The sequence below is a fragment of the Lithobates pipiens genome, unplaced genomic scaffold (assembly GCF_037356315.1).
Source record: "Lithobates pipiens isolate NorthernLeopardFrog02 unplaced genomic scaffold, aLitPip1_a1.2 Scaffold_13, whole genome shotgun sequence".
Classification (NCBI taxonomy): domain Eukaryota; kingdom Metazoa; phylum Chordata; class Amphibia; order Anura; family Ranidae; genus Lithobates; species Lithobates pipiens.
This window is the reverse complement of record NW_027507718.1, coordinates 75,671,534-75,694,706: the sequence shown is the minus strand read 5'-3', so window position 1 is coordinate 75,694,706 and position 23,173 is coordinate 75,671,534. Positions and strand designations below refer to the sequence as shown.

The following is a 23,173-nucleotide window of genomic DNA, read 5'->3' as shown; positions in this document are numbered from 1 at the left end:
GCAGAGACACACTTGTTACCAGAATGCAAAGTTGTGAAGTTAGGCATGATAAAATAGGTACAGTCAGAGAAAAAAATTATTTTCACAAAATCTTTTATTATTTTTTTTTTTTAGTACAGGAATGCTTGACCTTACCTGCAATCCAATATTACAGCTACAACTTACTAAGAGAATGCACGGTATATAACACTATCAAAGGGTGCATATATTTAAAAAGTATCAAGGTAGTATGGCGAGAGCTACTGAATCAATAATTGCAGTCTGGGTCTCAGAAAGAGTTGGGCTGAGGGCCTGGAGAAGATTGCCAAAGGATTATTTGCTGGAGGGCACTGTCCTTTTAGGTCTGGAGAAGGATCGTTTATCTTCCTCACTGAGGATCTACATGTGGATGCTGCTTGGTAGACAGCTCCTGGGGCATTGTGAGTAAAATCTGATTTAGGACTGTGCCTGTTCCTGTAAAGCCGCGTACACACATAGCCGTCTGTCCGACGTACTTAGTCTGGCGGACTTCCCGCCAGACTGTCCGTCTGACTTTCCGAACGGGCTACTTGCCCACACACGGCACTTTTTCAGCGGACTAATACGGCGTACTAAGTCCGCCGTACTATCCGAACTACTTTTGAAATGAACGGACTCGCCCACACATGCCGAGGAAAGTCCACTCATTTTGAGCGCGTCTCCAGGTAAGCGGGGCCCACGAAGGATACGTCGCTGGCCCCGCCGCCTGGTATGGACTTAAAGGGGAACCCCAACACCGAAAAAAATCGGCGTGGGGGTCCCCCCAAAGTCCACAACAAACCCTTGTCCGAGCACGCTACCCGGCCGGCCAGGAAAGGAGGGGCGAGCGAGCGCCCCCCCCTCCTGAGCCGTACCAGGCCACGTGCCCTCAACATGGGGGGTGCCTTGGGGAAGGGGGGCCGCGCGGCCCCCCCACCCCAAAGCACCTTGTCCCCATGTTGATGAGGACAAGGGCCTCTTCCCGACAACCCTGGCCGTTGGTTGTTGGGGTCTGCGGGTGGGGGGCTTATCGGAATCCGGGAGCCTCCTTTAATAAGGGGGCCCCCGGATACCGGCCCCCCCACCCTATGTGAATGAGTATGGGGTACAATGTACCCCTACCCATTCACCTGTAAAATAAAGTACAAAAAAAACACAACACACAAGATAAAATAATTTATTGCACAGCTCCGGGGGTCTTCCGTTTTCGGGGGTCTTCCGTTTTCGGGGGTCTTCTCGCCGGACTCCTCCGCTATCTTCTTGTAGCTCTTTTACTAGCGGAGGAGCCCGGCATTCTTCTTCGTCGCCGCAGCCTCTTCTTCCGACTTCGGGGGTCTTGTCCCCCTCTTCGGTTCTTCTGCCGGGCCACCGCGCCTTCTTATATCTCTTTTACAGGCGGTGGCCCGGTCTTCTGTCACCGCCGCCGCCTTCCGTTCTTCTTCTTCTTCTTCTTCTCCTAGAGATGTTGACTCAACATTATCTCCGGCCGCAATGCCAGGGACGCACTGCGCTGCGACTTATATAGGGACAAGGGGCGGTGTCACATGGGTTGATGTCACATGGGTTGGTCACATGGGTTGATGTCACATGGCGACAGTCCCAGCATCATCCGGGGCTGTGACATCGTAAGGGGGCGGGGTCACCATGTGACACCAACCCATGTGACATCAACCCATGTGACACTGCCCCTTGTCCCTATATAAGTCGCAGCGCGTCCCTGGCATTGCGGCCGGAGAGAACGTCGAGTCAACATCTCCAGGAGAAGAAGAAGAAGAAGAAGAATGGAAGGCGGCGGCGGCGACAGAAGACCGCCTGTAAAAGAGCTATAAGAAGGCGCGGTGGCCCGGCAGAAGAACCGAAGAGGGGGACAAGACCCCCGAAGTCGGAGGAAGAGGCCGCGGCGACGAAGAAGAATGCCGGGCTCCTCCACTAGTAAAAGAGCTAGAAGAAGATAGCGGAGGAGTCCGGCGAGAAGACCCCCGAAGACGGAAGACCCCCGGAGCTGTGCAATAAATTATTTTATCTTGTGTGTTGTGTTTTTTTTGTACTTTATTTTACAGGTGAATGGGTAGGGGTACATTGTACCCCATACTCATTCACATAGGGTGGGGGGCCGGTATCCGGGGGCCACCTTATTAAAGGGGGCTCCCGGATTCCGATAAGCCCCCCGCCCACAGACCCCGACAACCAACGGCCAGGGTTGTCGGGAAGAGGCCCTTGTCCTCATCAACATGGCCGCGCGGCCCCCCCTTCCCCAAGGCACCCCCCATGTTGAGGGCACGCGGCCTGGTACGGCTCAGGAGGGGGGACGCTCGCTCGCCCCTCCTTTCCTGGCCGGCCGGGTAGCGTGCTCGGACAAGGGTCTGTTGTGGACTTTGGGGGGACCCCCACGCCGTTTTTTTCTGGCGTTGGGGTTCCCCTTTAAGTCCATACCAGGCGGCGGGGCCAGCGACGTCTCCTTCGCGGGCCCCGCCTACCTGGAGACCCGCTCGAAATGAGCGGACTTTTCTCCGGGCGGGAAAAGTCCGTTCATTTCAAAAGTACGGCGGACTGGCATACACACGGCCGGATTGTCCGCCGAAATGCGAGTCCGGCGGGAAGACTGGAGTGTAAAACTACATTCTAGTTACACACGGGGGGATTGTTTGGCGGACTTGAGTTTGCCGGACTTTTCCACCCGCTTGTTTGATCGTGTGTATGCGGCATAAGAGTTTTCTAAGTTTGTCCTCCCATAGATTGTTATTATCCTGTGACCCTAAACCCATCTCTTGTTCATATTCTTTTGCAATGAATAGTAAAAAGGCATTACCCTAGATGAATCCATTATTGTCGGTGGCATTGAGACCGTGTTTGTGACTGATGGCCTCTGTACTAAGACCTGGGCATATCCTCAGCGAACCCTAGGGGGGGAGTACTACAGATAAACGTGTCTCCCTACTTTACTCAATGTATATATGGCTACAGGGCTCCAAATGGCCTCCAGCAGTTTTTAGGATTTCTACATAAAGCATCATATTGATGCCAGAGAGTTTAACTGAAAACCACTTTTTTGGGGGGACCCATGAATAATGGTGCACTGATGCAGAAATTCCAAGAAAATTTATTTAAGTCTACTTCTATAACATGAAATACATTTCTGTCAATTATTAGAATATTTTCTACCCATACGATACTTGCCATCTTCACTTCTAGGTTATATACAAAGAGGGTAGTGCAGAGAACATATTTTAAGTTATAATTGTATTTTAGGTAGGAGAAGGTAAAAACAAAAGCTAAAAGAAAGGCACAGACTATGTCTGTGCATCTTGCCATCATCATATGTTTATGCCCAGCTTTAGTTTTGGTGTTTCTTCTGAGAAGGTAAAATGGATCTAAACCCAGAACAAAAATGTGATTTATTGCAGCATGCCAATTCCTAAACATGCTGCGGCCATGATGCTCAGCTTTGTGGCCATGACAGGAATTGATCCCTAGGTTTCCTGCTCCTGAGAGAAGAGGGGGGATCTGTAGTCCACAGAAGAGAACTAGGCAGAACTGATAGAACCACATGGGAATGTAGTGCAGCACAAGTAGAGTGCACATGATGTTATGAGCTCAATTGATTTCCAGTACAGAAAAAATGCAGGTATTTATTTTGACTTTGAGTGTTTTTAAAGAGACAAAACATTGGTAAATGCAATGCATTTATGCAATGTATTAGAGCGATGGATTTTTTGCCCAGCATTTGTCTTACATGCTTCTTTAAAAAACCTACTTGATTCTTAAAGTGGGGTACCCCCTAAAAAAAAAAAATTAAAAGTCAGCAGCTACAAATACTGCAGCTGCTGGCTTTTAATAATCGGACACTTACCTGCCCCAGGGTCCAGCGATGCGGGGGAACGAAGCCCCCCCCTCGCTCCCCGCTCCGCTCACGGCGCCGTCATGCATACTGTGGGCACCCAGCTGTGGCTTCACAGCCGGGCACCCACTGCGCATGCGCGAGCGGCGCAGGGCGCCGTGATACGCCGTACAGTCACCTGGGACACATGACAGGTCCCAGGTGAATGTGCGGCGCAAGGGGAAGTGATGTCACCAGCCCGGGCAATGAAGAAGGCAGACTACGAGGGACCCCCTAGCAACCGGTATTTAGAGGTGAGTAAAAAATTTTTTTTTTGCCAATTATTTTTTTTTGATTTTTTTTAAGAATTTTAAGTAGTTTTATTTTTTTGGTGGCAACACCACTTTAAGTCATAAAAAATGCATTCCAGCTCATATAATATACAATATGACTCTGTAACACTGCCATTGAAAACCTCTCACATGTTCAAAGTATTCTGGTTCAAAATAATAATATTGTACCATGAATTTTACAGAGTCCCTGCGGAAATAGCTCTGGAGATATAAAAATTGTGATTCTTATCTACAACTATCTTATTTTACAAAGCACTAGCCGATTATTGTTCCTTTCCCTAATTTAACTTCAGCTATGGGATTACAGCATTGCCTTTTACTGGTTTTATCTTTATTTCATTATATGCTTCATTGGGCAGTGTCAGATCACTGCCATTATACTCTGAATTACTGTAATCCATTTGTACAATTGGTTGCAATTTCCTCCACTTCAGCCCTGACGTTAAGTTATTGTCTACACGTGTTCTTAGTCAACTAAATGAGCAATGTCAGGAGAGTGGTGCTAAGTTCACTTTTACACACATGTGTGAAAGATTAATGCTTGTGGTTATTGCCCATTCTTGAGCACATTTATTCATTGCTGCACATCAGCCCCCTTATATGACACTTAGGCAAACTGTGGTTGATAAGGCAAGCCATGATTATTCCACTTAACTTTTCGTTCTGAAAACAAAATCTCTCACTGATGTGGAATTTCTTGCTGCCAAATGTCCAAAATTGGATCTGAAAAGATGTGACCTCTACTTCATATAGTGCATCATTTATCTGTTTCCCAATCTTTCAGTTATTTGAAGAGTCAATCAACAAATTGCTTTATAATTGACTATACTTTATAATAACCATGAGAAATGCAGTGTAACATTGTCTGGTTTATATTAAAGATGATCTGTAAGTTTATTTTTCTGTAATGAAGCATTTCTTGTTAGCCTCTGCATAGTGCTGAACAAAACTCTTAGATGTTATTTTATCTTCATATCTGTATTTCATTATAACATCTTAGATTTACTGAACTAATTATACTGTTATATAACATTTGCACAATTTCAGATGTATTATCCTAAATATGTAATAAATATATTTCTAAGGAATAACTTATGTTATCAAGGAGGCGTTCATTTTGAAATTGGCCTTAAGTAAATCTCTCCTGTCCTTATAAACGTTCATTGTTTTTGCAAAATTGGCTAAATCTGCAGTCTAGTTAGGTTAAAAAAGGGTTTTAACAAAACAAATGAAGAGAGAGACATTTACCATAAAAGCCAACTTCTAAAACCAAATGATGCATAAGCATTTCACCTGATGCAATGACAGCCCCAACAAGTTTTATTGGGAGGAGTGAAATGCATTGGGGCTGTCATGGCCCAGGATGAACTCTCTGTGCATTGTTTGGATTTAATAAATTAGAATTATTTTTTTATGTTGAGTGGCTCTCTCTTCCTTAGTTTTAGATTATTCAATGGGTACATGTACAGTGGCTCACAGCTGGAAAGCCAGCTCCTGCAGCAGGGAGAAAAGAGAGACAAGTATAGCCTGGAGTGAGGCATGGCTTGCCTATGGTAAATTGAGGAGCTGTAAAGAATATGCAAATTTTGAATTCGTTTGCAAACCTTCATCTCTAACCACTCCACTTTTGACATATGCAAATAGCAGTATCTCATAACTTGCATAGAAAGAAGTGTATTTGATGTACTTGACATTTGAGCTTTTCATTGTCTTTGCTGTGCAGGAGGCAAGATGGTGATGTCCAGCAGGGAAATAATTGTCTTTCTGGAGAAAGACTGGACCAGTATCATTGTTCACTGACTATGCAACAGGGGGTTGTTACTATCCTGAATAGTTTATAGTTGATAGCATTTTCTCTAAACAAGGAAGGTTAAGGCCTGCTTTAAAGGAAAGTGATGGTACGAGGGGTTGATCAACAAGGAAAAGAGACTGTTCAGTTTGCAAGAGAATTTTTGCATTGGCTTACTGAATACAATAGATAGAATTATGCTGACTTCCACTATCCAAGCATGAGCCAAAAAAATAACTGTTTTTTTTTTCTATAAATTTTCCTTGCGCATGACTGGGTAACATTTGTAAAGTGTTTTCAACACATTTACTGAGCTAAGGACAATTTTCTTGCAAAGTGAAACAGCTTAGCTGTCAAAGTAAGCTTCCTATACATGTGCAGCTCATTTCCCTTTAGGGTGCTTAGCAACAAAAAGGCTAATCTTTGCACTTTTATTGGTAATGGCCATATTTGGCAATTATAAACTATTTTGGTTGGTGCCATTATTCAGGGGATATTCAAGGCAATCGTTTAATACATGCATGCATGAGCAAACAGATCCCAACTTTCAGTCTTTGCATTCAGTATCTAGATGTGTCTTATCTTCATAAGTTGGGAGCAACTCTAAGGTTGGGGAACAACTAAAACAAATGTTCTGTACAGATATTATGCATGTGTGTGTACTTGAGCACCTCCATTCTTGTGTGATTTAGTCTAGAGCCCACCTAAACTGTTTTTCTATTTTGTTTTGAATACTGAGGGGACATATTTTAATTGCTGTCCCTGTGCCCATTATGTGATCGCCAGAACAAAAAGGGAACAAACATCTCTCTAGGAGGTACAGATAACAATAACAATAAAAACATGACCCTTCTAACGCTATCTATCCTTGATTTGTGGATCAAAAGCTTATAATTTAGCCTCTAAAGCAGGGGTGGCCAACCCGCGGCTCTCGAGCCGCATGTGGCTCTTTGATCGGTTTCCTGCGGCTCTTGCGTTCGGGCTGGTTCATTCGGCTTTTGCGTTTGGACTGGGCCGATGGTTCAGTGGGCTGGTTTAGTGACAGGCAGCCCGAGTCTCTGCACTCCTCCGCTCCTCCCACACATCATCAGCCAATCAGCATGTAGTGTCCCCAGCCCGCCACATTTGAATACATAGGCGCTGGAGTGAGGCTGAAGGGGGGCAGAGGAAGGAGAAACACGCTGTATCTGAAGCCGATGAGATACAAAAAGGTATGACCACAAGTGTGCAGGTTACTGATCTGTCCTCCCTCTGTCTTGCTCTGTACTTTTTTTTTTTTTAATAACTGTTTCACCTGAACACTGATAAGATCTGCTCAGCACATTCTCTGTCTGTTGATAGTGTGACACACGGCTGGCTGTTAACCATTTCAGCTTCTTTTCACTTATTTATCCAGAGCTCTGTGTGTGCTGCATGCTTTCTGTGATGTTTTTTGGAAGAATTTACAGAGAGTCCTGCAGCCATACCTTCGGGGGGGGGGGGGGGGGGGGGTCAGCGTAAGGACGGCATGACAGGTGCAGGACAGCCCTGTCGCCGCTTTAATTAGCTGCCCAGGGGAAGGCCGCTTTAAGGGGAGGGGTCAGGCGGAGGTAAGGGGCGGAGCTACGGCATGGTACGTGATAGCGGCGTACCATGCTTTCACTCGGAGAGCGGAGGAGGAAGCGATTCCCACCCACCCTCCCTGGTTTAGGTCAAGTTTGTTAGGTTGGGGGTTAGACGGGTGGGGCCGCAGGCGGCGCTTGGGGATTTTTGGGTAGGAAAGGGGAGGTTTTTCCAGGTAGAAAAGACTGTTGTACCCATCCATGGGATGGGGGTGGTTAATGTACTTTCAGGTTAAGAGTTGTTAACCTGGAAGGGTTAAAAGGGGTAGGTCACTGCGATGGTTTGGGTATAGCCTCCGAGACAGGGGATACTGTCTGGAGGTCAAGAGGTCAAAAGTGGGAAGTCGTTCGCAGTGACCAGTGTGTTGTTATGATGGTACCCATGACCCGTTTAAAGGCTGGGAATGTTTACATTTTGAAAGTTATTTATAGTATTTTATTAAACTATATATATTTTTGTTAATAAATTAAGGCCAGTTGGCCATTTACTCCATACCTTGTCCGTGGTTTATTAAAGGTGGGGATCAGGTTTTGGAGGCGGGTGTCTGTCATGGGTGGGAGGTTACGGATACGCATCTAGGGGGGCTTAAGTCCTTACAAATGTCATGCTAGTTCAGGCTAGAAGACCCATTAACTATTTATTGTTATGCTGACCAGTTCACTGTTTGTAAGACAATTTGTATTTTGGAAATTAGATGAGCTGCTGTCTTCTGTCACATGGATGTACTTTCAAAGGAAGATTACTGACTTGATGAAAATGACTGGCCTATGATCTTTGTAGTGTTAAAACAGTGTGTGCAGTGTGTGTGTGAAAGTATGTGTGTATGAGGAAGGGATGGGGTGATGTTCATGTGTGCCCATGCGTATGATGTGGCTCTTTGCGGTAACTCAGTAAAAAATGTGGCTCTTGGTCTTCGTCTGGTTGGCCACCCCTGCTCTAAAGAGTGGAACCAAATGCTCAAGTCACCATAAATCAGGATGTGGGTGATTCCTGCTAACCGTAGCTGCATTTTGCAAATTAAGTAAACTTGTAAATACATATTGACACTTAAGAGTGATACATACTATCAGAATATTTCATAATGTGGCTTTTTTCCACCAGGTGGGAGATTGGGAACTGGAGCTCATGCAGCTTGACGTGTGGCGTTGGATTACAGACCAGAGATGTGTTCTGCTCTCATCTTCTGTCCCGGGAGAAAAATAAAACTGTTGTTTTGGGGGATGATGTCTGTAGACAGCCTAAACCTATTTTGGTGCAGGCCTGCAACCGCTTTGACTGCCCACCCTCCTGGTACACTACAGAGTGGAAACCGGTAAGACATGATATCTGTCAAAATTTGTATTAAGTAGTGATAACATACTTAAAGAGTGTCCCTAACTAGAGTCTTGCATTTAGAAATAAATTATTAATTGCTGTAGATTTTAAGGAAACTTTGTGTGTCTTAAATGCATTTTCAGTAGCCTTGGAGATCGTTTGTGACTCATGTTAAATTTACAGCATGGGTAGCAGTAACCCTGGTGTATTACCTATTAAATAAAATACCTGATAGGGAGCTTTTTGTACTGTAAACCCTACTCTACACAGTGAATGTTATTATAATGACATATAACAATCATTTTCAGATGCTCCTTTCCAAATGAAATTTCTATAGTTTTTTATGTAAAATGTAACTGGAAAATCATTTTAGTTTGCTCTTAAAGATTTGAATTATTATTAATGAAACTTCTTAAGTTACAGATGGGAAAACGGCTGATGACAAGGGCTACATTTAGTGATCATGCTTCCTTGGGCACGTGCTAGTAATGGGTGCTATATTATAAAGGCTTTTCTTCAGTTCTCTTTCCATGTTGTATCATTTCTGAGTTCACTCACCGGGTATATAGTCAAGACCAGGACAAGGGGGATGCAGGAGGGGCATGCATCTCTATATAGGGGGGGGGGGGGGGGGGCTCTGGGAGCTTCAGTCTCTCCCTTCTCCCTATGCCTCACTGTGCATCACTGACAGAAGTGACTGCAGTGTCACTCCTGTCAACAGGGCTTTCTTTTCCCCAGAAGTCTGGCAATAGCTCTGTGCTCACTGCTGTTACTTGCTATAAAAAAAGAAGCCTGCTTCCTCTGCCAGCTTCTGTGTTCACAACAGGTGACAGTGTGCCTCTCTCAGGGCTCATATAGAGTACTATCTGCCCTGCAGCATGACAGGAGGGCCCAGCCCCCTGGCAGCCGCTCCTCTTTAACTTAGGACTAGGTGAATAGCTGTGGGGGTTGGTGAAAGAGCTGTGTACTGGGAGGTGGGGTCTGTAGGGGTCTAGAGGGACAGCTCTGTAATGGATGGGAAGGAAAACTTTTTAGGGGGGTTGGGAAGAGCTTTGTAAATGGGGGGGGGGAGTGCTTGGTACTGTGAGGATGGAGGGGAGACATTTGTAGTGGGGGTGTTGAGGGAAAAGCTCTGTACTGAAGGGTTGCAGGTAGAATACTGTACTGGTGCATCACCCGCTCCTGAGCCCTGCACCCCGTGTGATATCCACCCTGACACCCATCCTGCATGATGCACAGTCCGGAGCCCTATGCCTTGTAATGTATGCACTGCTAGCCCTGCATCCTGTGTAATATGCACTTTTGAGCCCTGCGCCTTGTACTATATGCACTCCTGAGCTCTCCTCAGACTGACCACCAACAAAGAGACATATTTTCCTTTCCGTGACACATATGATGCAGAGACATTTATCCTTTCAGTTACACCACTGATGTAGGGACATTTTACCTTCCAGTCACACCACAGACGCAGGGACATTTTTACTTCTAGTGACACCACTGATGTAGGACATTTTTTCCTTCCACTGACACCACTGATGCAGGGACATTTTTTCCATTCAGTAACACCACCAATGCAGAGATGTGTTTTTTTTTCCAGTGACACATCTGAAACAGGGACATTTTTTTCTTTTCAGCGACACCACCAATGCAGGGACATTTTTCCTTCCAATGACACTACTGATACAGAATACTTTTTTCCATCCAGTGACACCTCTGGCTCAGGGACATTTTTTCTATTGCCATTGTTAAGCCCATGTTTGTGCACCATTTTTAAACTCTTCAGCTTGCTGCACTGTAATACAAACATTGGTACTATTTCATCTCATACCGCAAAATATACTTACATGAGCCACTATTGGCCTGATCCCCTTCTAATTCTCCCTCTGGGGGTGAGGTTTGGATGCAGTTTCCCATCTTTGCCATGGGCACTGTATAACCTTGTCCCAGTGCTGCAGTGTTACCCAGTTTTCTGTTTTAAATATTTTACTTCTTGGAAATGTATATTGTTTTTAACTACACAATATATTATCTAAATGCAAGATAATCATTAAAGTAAATGTGTAAAGAAAATAATATGGAGGCCACTACTGCTGCCTTTCTTCTGAAAATGCTGGTTGTTTGGCTGTTTTGCATGGCTAATGGTCTTAATGCTTTATGAATTCACTGATTCAGGCAGGTCTGCACATAAGAAGGTCTGACTTACCTAGCTGTAAGGTCTGACTTACCTTGCTTGTTTTAGATCTGTGACAGATTGTGATCAACATGAGTGTCAAGCAATTAGCACTTTCAGTTTCAGGTCATAAATGGCAGGCTCCATGTTTCTCTTTTACAGTGGAGCTTCAGAAAATGTTCTTGAACTTTTCTAGAATGGAAAAAGTGGGAAATTGTTAGATCCCCTGCCATGGAGAAATGTCCGACTTTCTGTCCCCCTTCACTTCCTATCCCATTGAACTAAGAAACAGACAATAAGTGGATGAATTGCTGAATGAATTTCACATATTTACTTTGCAAAGTGAATTTTCACCTTGTATGGAAATTTTCACTTAGATTAGTGAATGTGGTAAAAATTCACTTTAGTAAAGTATACTCAATAAAAAAAAAAAATTTCACGATTGAAATCAGAAAAAATGAAATCAGAAATGCTTTACCGTGTTCACTACGCTATGGGGAAATTCCCCTACAAAGTAAACATTTGCCTCGCTAAGTGAACAGCCTATATTAATTTCAGTAAGTCAACCCCTATATATTGGAGTTTTTGTTTCTAAAAGAGAGGCTATTTGTATATACAAAGAGCATTGCATAGTGCACTTTGTATAGATTATCTTTTTGATTATCTCTTAGATGATTAGCATAGTTGCTTAGGGAAAGCTTGCACATAGATGCACAGAATTAAACATTAACAATTATAGAATATTCAGTATGCATATGTGCATGAATCTCCTGGATCTAATTCTTTTAAACACATGTATATTTCTGGCTGCTCTATAAGGCTGCTTTCAAACTGAAAGCGCTGACCAACGAAAAGGGTACAAAGTCCAGTTTTGCTGCGCTTTCAAAGCGCTCCCAACCTGCCCCAAAGATGCTGCTTGCAGGACTTTTCGGGAAAGTCCCACAAGCACACCACCCCAGTGTGAAACGACACACTGGAATTAATGTTTTTAAGGCCAGGTAAAAGGGGCAGCTGCCCTGGGCCCTGTCATTGTTGTGGGGCCCAAAGCAGCTGTCTTATACAAGTATCCCAGTTTAAATTCCCTTGCCCCTTGACGTTTTAGTTTCATGCTGTTTCCTGATATCTCAGTGTGAAGTTCTGTTACTAATGCTGCCCAGCTCTGCCCTATTATTGTGTACAGATGACTCACCTGCAGACCCATTGTTTACATGTAAATACCGACATTGATAAGTAAATAGTGATGGCATTCGTATGTAAATAGAGGCAGACATCTTCTCATTACATTGCTGCTTGTGTCCTTTCATTCACACAGTGTGAATTCCCCCCTTACATTGGTGGTTACTGTGAATGCTTCTATTACATTAGTGGTCAGTGTAAACCCCTATTACATTGGTGGCCAGTGTTGAAACTCCTCTTTATGTTGGTAGTCAGTATAAAAAAAACATCACTGCCACTGAGCCCAGGAGTCCTAGGATCCCTAGGGTCTATTATGGTCCCCTCACCTCCCCAGTCCATGGTGTGCAGGCAGTGAGGAGATGATGTGCTGTAATGTGATGTGCAGTATTGATGTACAGTAATCTCTAGCAACCAATCAACAAGCAGAAATTATGTGCTGTAACCTCTAGCAACCAGTCAGTGAGTGGTAACCTCTGGCAAACAATCGCAATAGCTGTCTGTTCTGATTCAGTAAACTGATTTTGAGTCTCCATGAGTCTCCAACTTCATGGGGGGGGGGCACATTTTTTTTTTGCCCAGGGTGCAGTCAATATTAAAGATGACCGTGGGGAGGCGGTTTTCAGGCACATAGCAGAGCAAAGCGCCTGAAAACCACACCATTGTGAAGCTGGTCTTAATCATTTACCGGATGCTGATTAGTAGCTGTTATTTCAGACATCCTTAAATTGAGGCATAAACACAAACAGGTGAAGGGCCTTACATATTTACTTGTGTGTACTACAAAGAGTTTCCCCTTAGTAAAAATATAGGGTGGAAAAATCAGGAGATTTGAGAACTCTGGATGCATTTAAAAGCTTTCTTATTTTTGGCAGATGAATTTATTGTAATCAAAGCTTATATCCTTCAAGATGATAAAGAAGAAGCTCTATAAATTTAAACCTGCACTTTTTTTAAAGATTGTTATTTTTGGGGCTATGCCAGTGAAACGGTTTATCTTGATTTCAGCAGCATTTCATAGGAAGAAACACAGTGCAAAACACTTAAGAGCAGAACAATATAAACATTAACTCTGTCTTCTGCTACATTTCCTTTTTACTGTCTCTATGTAGGATTTTTTTTTTTATTAAGAACTTTCCATTATTTTCACTTGGTGATCTTGCCAGTAAGTCTGTTTTTTTTTTTCAATTTCCTTTAACAGACCAAGCTATCCAGCAAAAAGGGCAGTTAGAGTGTTTGGAGAAACCATTTAACACTGCCAGGGGTGGTTACATGGTCAGCTTTTATTTATTTATGTAAAACCATTATCACAAATGGAAAAAAACCTGTTGCTGTAACTGCTTATAGTTAGCTGGAGTTCAGCTTGAACTTGTTAGTCAAGCCCATCTAAATCTGATGGTCTTAGGTCTAATGCTATCCTCTCTCCAGAATGACAATGTTGTTGTCCAAAGGTGTCTCCCTTACTCCTCCATCCAGGACAGGAAGTGTATTACTGGTCGAAATGTTAGGTGAAAATAAAAAAAGGCTATAAAAGGAAATCAAATGCAGCCACCACATTTAAGGATTGGCGAGCTGTACCATCTACAGATAAACCCTGTAGATAAATTCTGGTACTGTATCTATATCATTATATTCATAAATTTATGATATATATATATATATATATATATATATATATATATATACACACACTATATTACCAAAAGTATTCTGATACCTGCCTTTACATGCACGTGAGCTTTAATAGCATCCCAGTCTTAATCCGTAGGGTTCAATATTGCGTTTGCCCACTATAACAGATTCAACTCTTCTGGAAAGGCTGTCCACATGGTTTAGGAGTGTGTCTATGGGAACGTCTGACTATTTTTCCAGAAGTGCATTTGTGAGGTCAGGCATTGATGTTGGATGAGAAGTCCTGGATCACAGTCTCCACTCTAATTCATCCCATAACTATTGAGTTGAGGTCAGGCCAAGTTCCTCCAAACTCACTCATCCATGTCTTTATGGACCTTGCTTTGTGCACTGGTGTGCAGTCATGTTGGAATAGGAAGGGTCCATCCCCAAATTGTTCCCACAAGTTGGGAGCATGAAATTAACCAAAATGTCTTGATATGCTAATGCCTTTAGAGTTTCCTTCACTTGAAGTAAGGGGCCCGGCCCAACTCCTGGAAAACAACCCCACACCATAACCCCCCCCCCCCCCCCCATCAAATGATTTGGACCAGTGCACAAAGCAAGGTCCATATAGACATGGATGAGTGAGTTCGGGGTAGAGGAACTTGACTGGCCAGCACAGAGTCCTTACCTCAACCCAATAGAACACCTTTGGGATGAATTAGAGCGGAGACTGCGAGCCAGGCCTACTCATCCAACATCAGTGCCTGACCTCACAAATGTGCTTTTGGAAGAATGGTCAAACATTCCCATAGACACACTCCTAAACCTTGTGGACAGCCTTCCCAGAACAGTTAAAGATGTTATAGCTGTAAAGGGTGGACCAACTCAATATTGAACCCTACGGACTAAGACTGGGATGTCATTAAAGTTCATGTGCGTGTAACGGCAGGTGTCCCAATACTTTTGGCAATATAGTGTATATACATACACTCACCGGTCGCTTTATTAGGTACACCTTGCTAGTACAAGGTTGGACCCCCCCCTTTTGCCTGCAGAACTGGGTTAATTCTTCATGGCAGAGATTCAACAAGGTGTTGGACACATTCCTCAGAGATTTTGGCCTATATTGACATGATAGCATAAGGCAGTTGCTGCAGATTTGTTGGCTGCACATCCATGCATCCATGCACATCCATGATGTGAATCTCCCATTCAACCACATCCCAAAGGTGCTGTATTGAGATCTGGTGACTATGGCAGCCATTGGAGTACAGTGTTATCATTGTCACGTTCAAGAAACCAGTTTGAGATGATTTGAGCTTTGTGACATGGTGCATTATTCTGCTGAAAGTAGCCATCAGAAGATGAGTACACTGTAGTCATAAAGGGATGGACATGGTCAGCAACAATACTCAGGTAAGCCTTGGCATTTAAACAATGCTCAATTGGTACTAAGGGGCCCAAAGTATGCAATATATATATATATATATATTTCCCAGACCATTACACTACCACCAGCCTGAACCATTGATACAAGGCAGGATGGATCCATGCATTCATATTATTTATGCCAAATTCCGACCCTACCATCTGAATGTCGCAGTTGAAATAGATACTCATCAGACAATGTTTTTTCAATCTTCTATTGTCCAATTTTGGTGAGCCTTTGTGAGTTGTATCCTCAGTTCCCTGTTCTTAGATAGCAGAGGTGGCACCCTGGGGGTGGTCTTCTGCTGCTGTAGTGCATCTGTTTCAGGCTGGGTTTACACCTATGCGAATTGAATGTGGATTTCCCTGCATCCAATTTGCATGACAGGAGAATGTGACCGGCTCTCTATGGAGCTGGTTCACATATCTCTGGGGCGACTGTGGAGCGGCTTGCACAGAAACGCTGTGCGTCTTTGACTCAGTTTCAGGGCCAAATTCAGGCAAAGATTCGTCCGTGATTCGTCCCTGAAATGGAGAACAGGGACGCACAGAATTCCTGTGCAATCCGTGGCCATCTTAGGTATGAACTGAGCCTCAAGGTTTGATGTGTTGTGCATTCAGAGATGGTATTCTCCATACATTGTTTGTAACGAGTGGTTATTTAAGTTACTGTTGCCTTTCTACTGTTGCCTTTCTGTCTGCCCATTCACCTCTGACATCAACAAAGAATCTTTGTCCACACAACTGCTGTTCACTGGATATTTTCTCTTTTTCAGATCATTCTTTGTAAACTCTAGAGATGGTTGTTTGTAAAAATCCCAGTAGATCAGCAGTTTTTAAAATACTCAGACCAGCCCATCTGGCACAACCAACCAAGTCACATTCAAAGTCACTTAAAAATGTGATGTAATACAACTTTATGCTTTTAAGCATTTGTTTACTTCTTTTCTTTTTCTGGGGTTATGTTTGGCACCGTAAAGTCCATATGTCTTTTTCACTTTGTTGCAATTTCTGAATTGGGTTGTGGTGCCATTTTTAGAAAACTGTGCTCTCTATCTCATTTTGCACTGTAGTTTTAAATTCACAAAGAATTAGGAAGATGTCATAAACTTGCTCCATTGTGGCCCAATATTAAAGAAAAAAACAGTGGTCAAGCCACTGATGGAAATGCACTCTAGATAACCTGGGAAGATAGATATCACTGTATTGGCAATGCAGATATACAGTAGGTGTTTCTATGATTTCTGCTGCTTTAAAAAGGATCAACAAAACCTTCCACACCAATGACAGGATCAGCATCTGTAATTTATAAAAAGATTGTAGATGAGTCTTACTTCTTTTTCACAATAGTTTTAATGAGTTTTTAATCGTTTTAGTACATTCTATGTAAATCACGCATATATTGCACAGTATGCGTGCATAAGATGAGGAGTCTCACTTATCCTAGTCTCACTCATATTACTAGTTATTATTTGGGTTCCAATTTAAAGTGAAAGACCCCTGTAGGCCCATCTTTGTGTTATTTGCTTACATCAGGGGACACAGAGCCATAGTAGTTAATATGTGGGTTATATCGGACAGACAGGTGCTGGACACTGGCACGCCCCTAAGGCGTGTACTCCCCTTAATAACCCCTCCCATTACTGGGAGTCCTCAGTTTTTTCGCCAGTGTCTAAGCTGTTGGTCACGAGCAAAGATGTGCTGCGCTGAGCTCCACTGGAAGCAATCCTTGCTGGGGCTAGCCATGCTGACCGGATCCATTCTGATGTCTTTTCATGGGCTAAAGGAATGGTACCCGGGCCTTGTGTCCGAAGAAACAAGGTTTTGCTTGCGAATGCTTCTCTTTGAGAGCTGGGCCCTGGGATCCAGTACGTTTTGTGTCTCGGAGCCCACTGTGAAGGGTGAAGATTGGGTCTTTATCTCTGATAAAACCCCGCTGCGAGGATAAGTCAAGGGAGATTTTCTCAGGAATTTCTCCTATGTATAATGTTGTCATGCTTATCTGTCACCACTGGGGGCTGTATTGAGCACTCACCGACCTGACGCTATAAACAGCAAGGAAGCCTTCACTCTCCTCTCCTCCAGCCGCAACAGATCCTCCGGTAAGAAGGGGGGGTATGGTTTCCTCCTGTGCCCCAGTTATTTGTTTTTCCCCTTCAGGGGACCGGATGCAAAGTAGTTGCCTTTTAAAAAAAAAAAGGTACAGACCGCAGCTGCATCAGCGGAGGATTTACCCGCGCCATGCGCGCAGTTCCACAGAACGCCACTCGCGCGGGAAAGCACTTTCCTTTGAAAGGAAAGGAGGGGAGGCATAATTCGCGGGGGGCGTGGCTAACGGCGTTGCCGACCACACATGGACAAAGCTGGATTTAGCGCTGTGTATGTGAAAGCTGCTGCTGGCTGTGGAGGGAAAGAGCAGGTGGATGGCTTGGTCAGGTTAGTGAACACAGGCTTATTCCTTTAGCGCATTATACTTTACTGAAGCTAGGGTTAATAGCAGCTAATGACACTGAAATATAGCCTAGCAATGTACATGGACTTCAAAGGGTTAAGGAACAGTTTGTGGAGATACCTGAAATTCTGCCTGATCAGCAGGCCCAGAAATGAGCTGGTGTATCTGACGCACTATATCTCACAGTAGATGCTATGAAAGACTCTATAATTTAAGGCTTATGGCTTATGCTTGGACTAGTGCATTATCGCAGAGTTCTGTGGCACCATGTAAAAAGCTCTTAGCCAGTTTGTTTCCCTTCATGGGGTACGGCTATTTAGAGATGATCTGGATAAGTAAATCCGAAGGGCCTCTAATAGAGTAAAGCTCTCTTTACCAGTAAAAAGAGGTTCAAACATTTCTCCTTTTATCGTGCTGCCTCTCCTATGCCAGGGGCATCTGCCTCTAGGCAGTCTCGACGGCCTCAAACGTCAGGTTCAAGGGAAAGTCCCCAAGGGCAGCACCAGGGTCCTGGGGCAGAAAGCCCACAAAGCAGAATGCTATAGCCTTCTCATGAAGGGGCACCCCCACTCATTCGGGTGAGGGGAAAGGTCCTGCGATTCTCAAGATCTGGCAGGAACAATGTCAAGACAGATGGATTTTTGCAATTTTTTCTCTAGGTTTTATGACTAGAGTTCTGAGAGTTTCCATCTCCTCTGAGAATGTTCCCAAGGATCCAGAGAAAAAAAAAGTTTCTCTTTCTGGCCTCTGGATCAGCTGTTATCCCAGTCGGTGATATCAGGGGGTCCCTTAGTGGAACAGGGGGTTTTGGCTCTAACCTTTCAAGGTTCCAGAACCGAACAGAGAGGTAAGACCCATTCTAGATCTTGAAGATCTGAATTGGCGCTTACACATCTGATCCTTTCATAATTCGATTGGCTGTGTCCATCCTGCAAGGAGGGGAGTTGCATATCTCCATGTGCCAAATTTTCCTGCTCACCAGAAATTTCTGCGTTTTGAAATATAAAATTATCTTTTCAGTTGTGGCCCTGCCATTCGGCTTAGCCACAGCACCACGAGTGTTCTGAAACATTCTGGCACCTCCTTTAGCCAGATTAAAGGCTCAAGGCATAGCGGTCCTAGCCTATTTAGAAGATCTACTTTTAATAGATCATTCAGTCTCAGGTCTAAAACCAGAGTCTGATCTCAGCCGTAACTGAAATCTGAAATCTCTAGGTTCGATACTCAACCTAGGAAGATTCTCCTTAAAACCATCAAGGAGATTACATTACTTGGGGGCTGGTTATAGATACCATACAGAAGAAGGTATTCTAACCCGAGACAAGAATCAGTTCCATTGTAGGACTAATAAAGGAAAATTCCTTCATTCGGCCGTGCAGGAGATTTTTAGGGGAAATGGTGGCCTCCTTCAAGGCCGTCCCTTACGCACAGTTTTACTCAAAAACTGCTTCAAAACACCATCCTGTTGGTCTGGAATAAAAAAATATTCAGGCCTTGTTTGTTTCCAATACTCTTGGCTCCCGACATAAGTCAGAGCCTAAATTGGTGTTTGTTATGCAGCAAAAGGGAAAATCTTTATCCTGGAGGAGGTTAACAACAGATGCCAGCCTTCGAGCCTGATGTAAGAAAAGAAAACAGTATTTTTTTAACAGCTTACCTGTAAAATCCTTTTATTTGATGTACATCAGGGGACACAGAGGTCCCTCCCTTCTGTGGTATACACTTGTATTGCTTGGCTACAAAACTGAGGACTCCCAGTAATGGGAGGGGTTATATAGGGGAGTACACGCCTTAGGGGCATGCCAGTGTCCAGCACCTGTCGGTCTGATATAACCCACATAGTAACTACTATGGCTCTGTGTCCCCTGATGTACATCAAAGAAAAGGGTTTCACAGGTAAGCTGTTATAAAAATCCTGTTTTCTTTTTTTCTTTCACTTTTTCTTATTTTTCCAATACAGAGAACAATTTTTTTTTGTATGATAAGCAGTCATTTGGGACTTTGCCACATTGCTTAATGTCATAAAACTTTCTAAAATGAACAAAATAAAGTTGAAAAACAAATTTTCTGTTGATTTAACTCTAGGGCATGGAAAACCTCATGAGTCATCCTATGTCAGCGCAATGAAAATATATGTCTATATTAGATTTTCCATTTACAATACAATCATTATACTTCATATTCACAATTGTGGAAAAATGTCTATTCCTAACCAATTATTCTAAAAAGTCAAATTACCTTGGCAGACAGTTTGTTGTCGGGGTTTTTTTTTTTTTAGGAACCATTTTCAATGTAGAGCATATCCAGTTGGTTTTTCCAGTCACCTTTTTATAAAGCTAGCTATAAAATTTAGATGACCAGTACTGTACCTTATTATTGTTACTCAAGAGTCAATACTGTATGTAAATCAGTGGCTAAAACTAGCTTTGTAACGGTATTTAACCAAAATCCTGGGCTCTCCATTAATATTTCGTTTTAAGAGCACCTTCTGGGTTTAAACCACAATACAGCAATTATAGATGTATCATGCTAATTCCAAAATGCCATGAGTTGTAATTCTGTACAAAGTAAATATTCTGGGATAAAGATTTATGCTAGTGAAAACCAAACTTCCCATAAATATACATCACAAGTCTGGTATGGTGTATATCTGACATATGTTGGACTCCAAGAAACAGCTAAATACATACAGTATATGAAAGGTATTTTACCTTCCAAAGACTTGGTATTTCTTGCCATGCAGCCCAGAGATTTACATGTGTCACACAGCACAGCCCTGTCTGGCATGGGAGCAGACCTGATTTTTATCTGCTACAGTTAAGTAACAAAACAATAAGGTCTTGTCCCCTCCCCCCTTTTTCCCCAACCTTCCCCAGACAGTGACTGGACAATGAAAAGAGGAGGAAGCAGTCTGATGAGTTCATCTCTCTGTAACAGTGTCTCCTCCTATCAACATGTTCCTTGTTAGAACAAAACACATACAGCGCATCCGGAAAGTGTTAAAATTCTACAAACAATACACCACAATGACAATGTACAAGAAGTTTGTGTGAAAATTTATTAAAAATAAAAAAATGAAAAAAATCACATGTACATAAGTATTCACAGTCTTTGCTCAATACTTTGTTGAAGCGCCTTTGGCACCACTTACAGCCTCAAGTCTTTTTTAGTATGATGCCTCAAGCTTGGCACACCTATTTTTGGGCAGTTTCACTCATTCTGCTTTGCAGGACCTCTCAAATTCCATCAGGTTGAAAGGCTGAGTATCAATTCACAGCCATTTTCAGATCTCCCCAGAGATGTTCAATCAGGTTCAAGTCTGGATTCTGACTGGGCCACTCAAGGACATTCACAGAGTTGTCCTGTAGCCACTCCTTTGTTATCTTGGCTGTGTGCTTAGGGTCGTTGTCTTGTTGGAAGATGAACCTTCACCCCAGTCTGAGGTCCAGAGAGCTCTGGAGCAGGTTTTCATCATGGATGTCTCTGTACATTGCTGTATTCATCTTTCCCTCAATCATGAATAGTCACCCAGATCCTGCCACTGAAGAACATAAATATTTAGAAAATTTCATAAATGATTCTGAAAAGATACTCACTATCATATATTAAGTACAAAAATGCATTCAAATACCACTAAAACACGTTAGACAAAGTATATGGAAGGGCCACCATTAAGAAACCTATAAAGTTGAATGCTAGAGATCTTCAATCCCAACAGGTACTGACATGGGAGGAACACATACACACAAAAACAGTTCTTACTACAAACATAAAACACAAAACGTCCGGACCCCAGTGGGATCCGAGACTGGTCCCAAATGTACGCCAAGCGGCTGAATAACCAACCTACACTTGCCAATATGGGGCCAGGGTCAGATACCCCCCCCCCCGGTGGCTCGAGCAGAGAAAAAAAGTATAGTCAGAAGCTGGCCAAAGAAGCAGTCATCCAAACAACTGGAATCATATTCTCAAGTCCTGTTAATAACCCCACTTATAGAATCCACAAAAGGCTCAATTTAAAGCGGAGGTCCACCCTAAAATGGACCTTCCGCTCATTGGAATCCTCCCCCCCTCCGGCGCCACAATTGGCACCTTTCAGGGGGGAGGGGGGTGCAGGTACCTGTACAGTACAGGTATCTGCACCCACTTCCGGCGTAGATTCTGCAGAAGGTACGCCCCTTTCCGCAGAATCTACACCCCTTTCCGAAAGTCCCCCGCTGCCTGCTGGGAAACACGCGGATCCCAGAGACAGCGGGGACCATCCTTATTGCGCAGCGCGACTCGCGCATGCACAGTAGGGAACCGGTAAATGAAGCCGAAAGGCTCCACTTCCTGATTCCCATACCCAAGATGGCGGCAGCAGCACCCGAGAGACGATCGAGAGATCGGCTTCGGGTGACGACATCGCGGGCGCGCTGGGTGGGTAAGTGTCACTATTTTAAAAGTCAGCAGGCGCAGTATTTGTAGCTGCTGGCTTTTAAAAAAAAAACGGCGGACTCCCACTTTAATGTCCAGTATAATTCTTTTCTCCGATGTATGGGTAATCACTGTAGTATCATAGGACATAGCACAGCAATGGATCATGAAATAAACCTGTGGGGGCACTGGAAATATGTAACCTGAAAAATAGCGCTATGCATCCATGTCGGAATTCCATATGAGAATCACTCTTCTTTTTTCAATATAAAAGTAAACAGTCTTATATTCATTGTTTGACCTCCGATATATGCATATACTCTGCACTAAAAAAATATATAGCGTTAATGTTTAGGACTTAGCTGCACTGAGATGTGTGTGTTTGCTGGGTCAGCAGCTCCACTCTGCTTCAATGTATCATCCGTGTCATGCATAACCATACAGAGGTACCTCAGCTGGTATAAAGTCCTGCGCGCGCTGACTCCGATGTTGAGTCATACACAAACTTCCAGGCTGCTTCTAATGTGCTCCTATAGATTCTCCTGTAGTACGCCGACTGGCTCACAGCCTTTCTTGGGGTTACCTGTCTGTGGGGACCCATGCTTTTTGTTTATATACTGTGTCAGAGGTTAGAGGACCATCCCACACATCACCCACTACATGTAACTTCAGTAGACCAGGTTTCTTTTTTCTTTTTGCACTGAAAAACATCCCCACAGCATGATGCTGCCACCACCATGCTTCACTGAAGGGCTAATATTGGCCAGGTGATAATCAGTGCTTGGTTTTCCACCAGATCTGACACTTGACATCCAGGTCAATACTTCAATCGTTGTTCAATTTTACTTCAATCTTTGTTTCATTAGACCAGAGAATTGTGCTTCTCATGGTCTGAGAGTCCCTCAGGTGCCTTTTGGCAAACACCAGGTGGGCTTTCATGTGCAGTTTAATGAGGAGTGGCTTCCGTCTGGCCACTCTACCATGTAGGCCTGATTGGTGGAGTGCTGCAGAGATTGTTGTTCTTCTGGAAGATTCTCCTCCCTCC

The 23,173-nt window shown here is 43.6% G+C and overlaps 1 protein-coding gene across 3 annotated transcripts in view; it reads left to right on the top strand.

The window, feature by feature from the left end:
- The window catches only part of ADAMTSL1 (ADAMTS like 1), a 1,178,053-nt gene that overhangs the window by 1,052,419 nt on the left and 102,461 nt on the right, over window positions 1-23,173 (top strand). For all 3 annotated transcript variants that reach the window (XM_077475229.1, XM_077475230.1, XM_077475231.1), the window contains one exon: window positions 8,660-8,870. In XM_077475229.1, coding sequence (XP_077331355.1) covers window positions 8,660-8,870 — 211 coding nt within the window. The remainder of the gene's footprint in view (window positions 1-8,659; window positions 8,871-23,173) is intronic.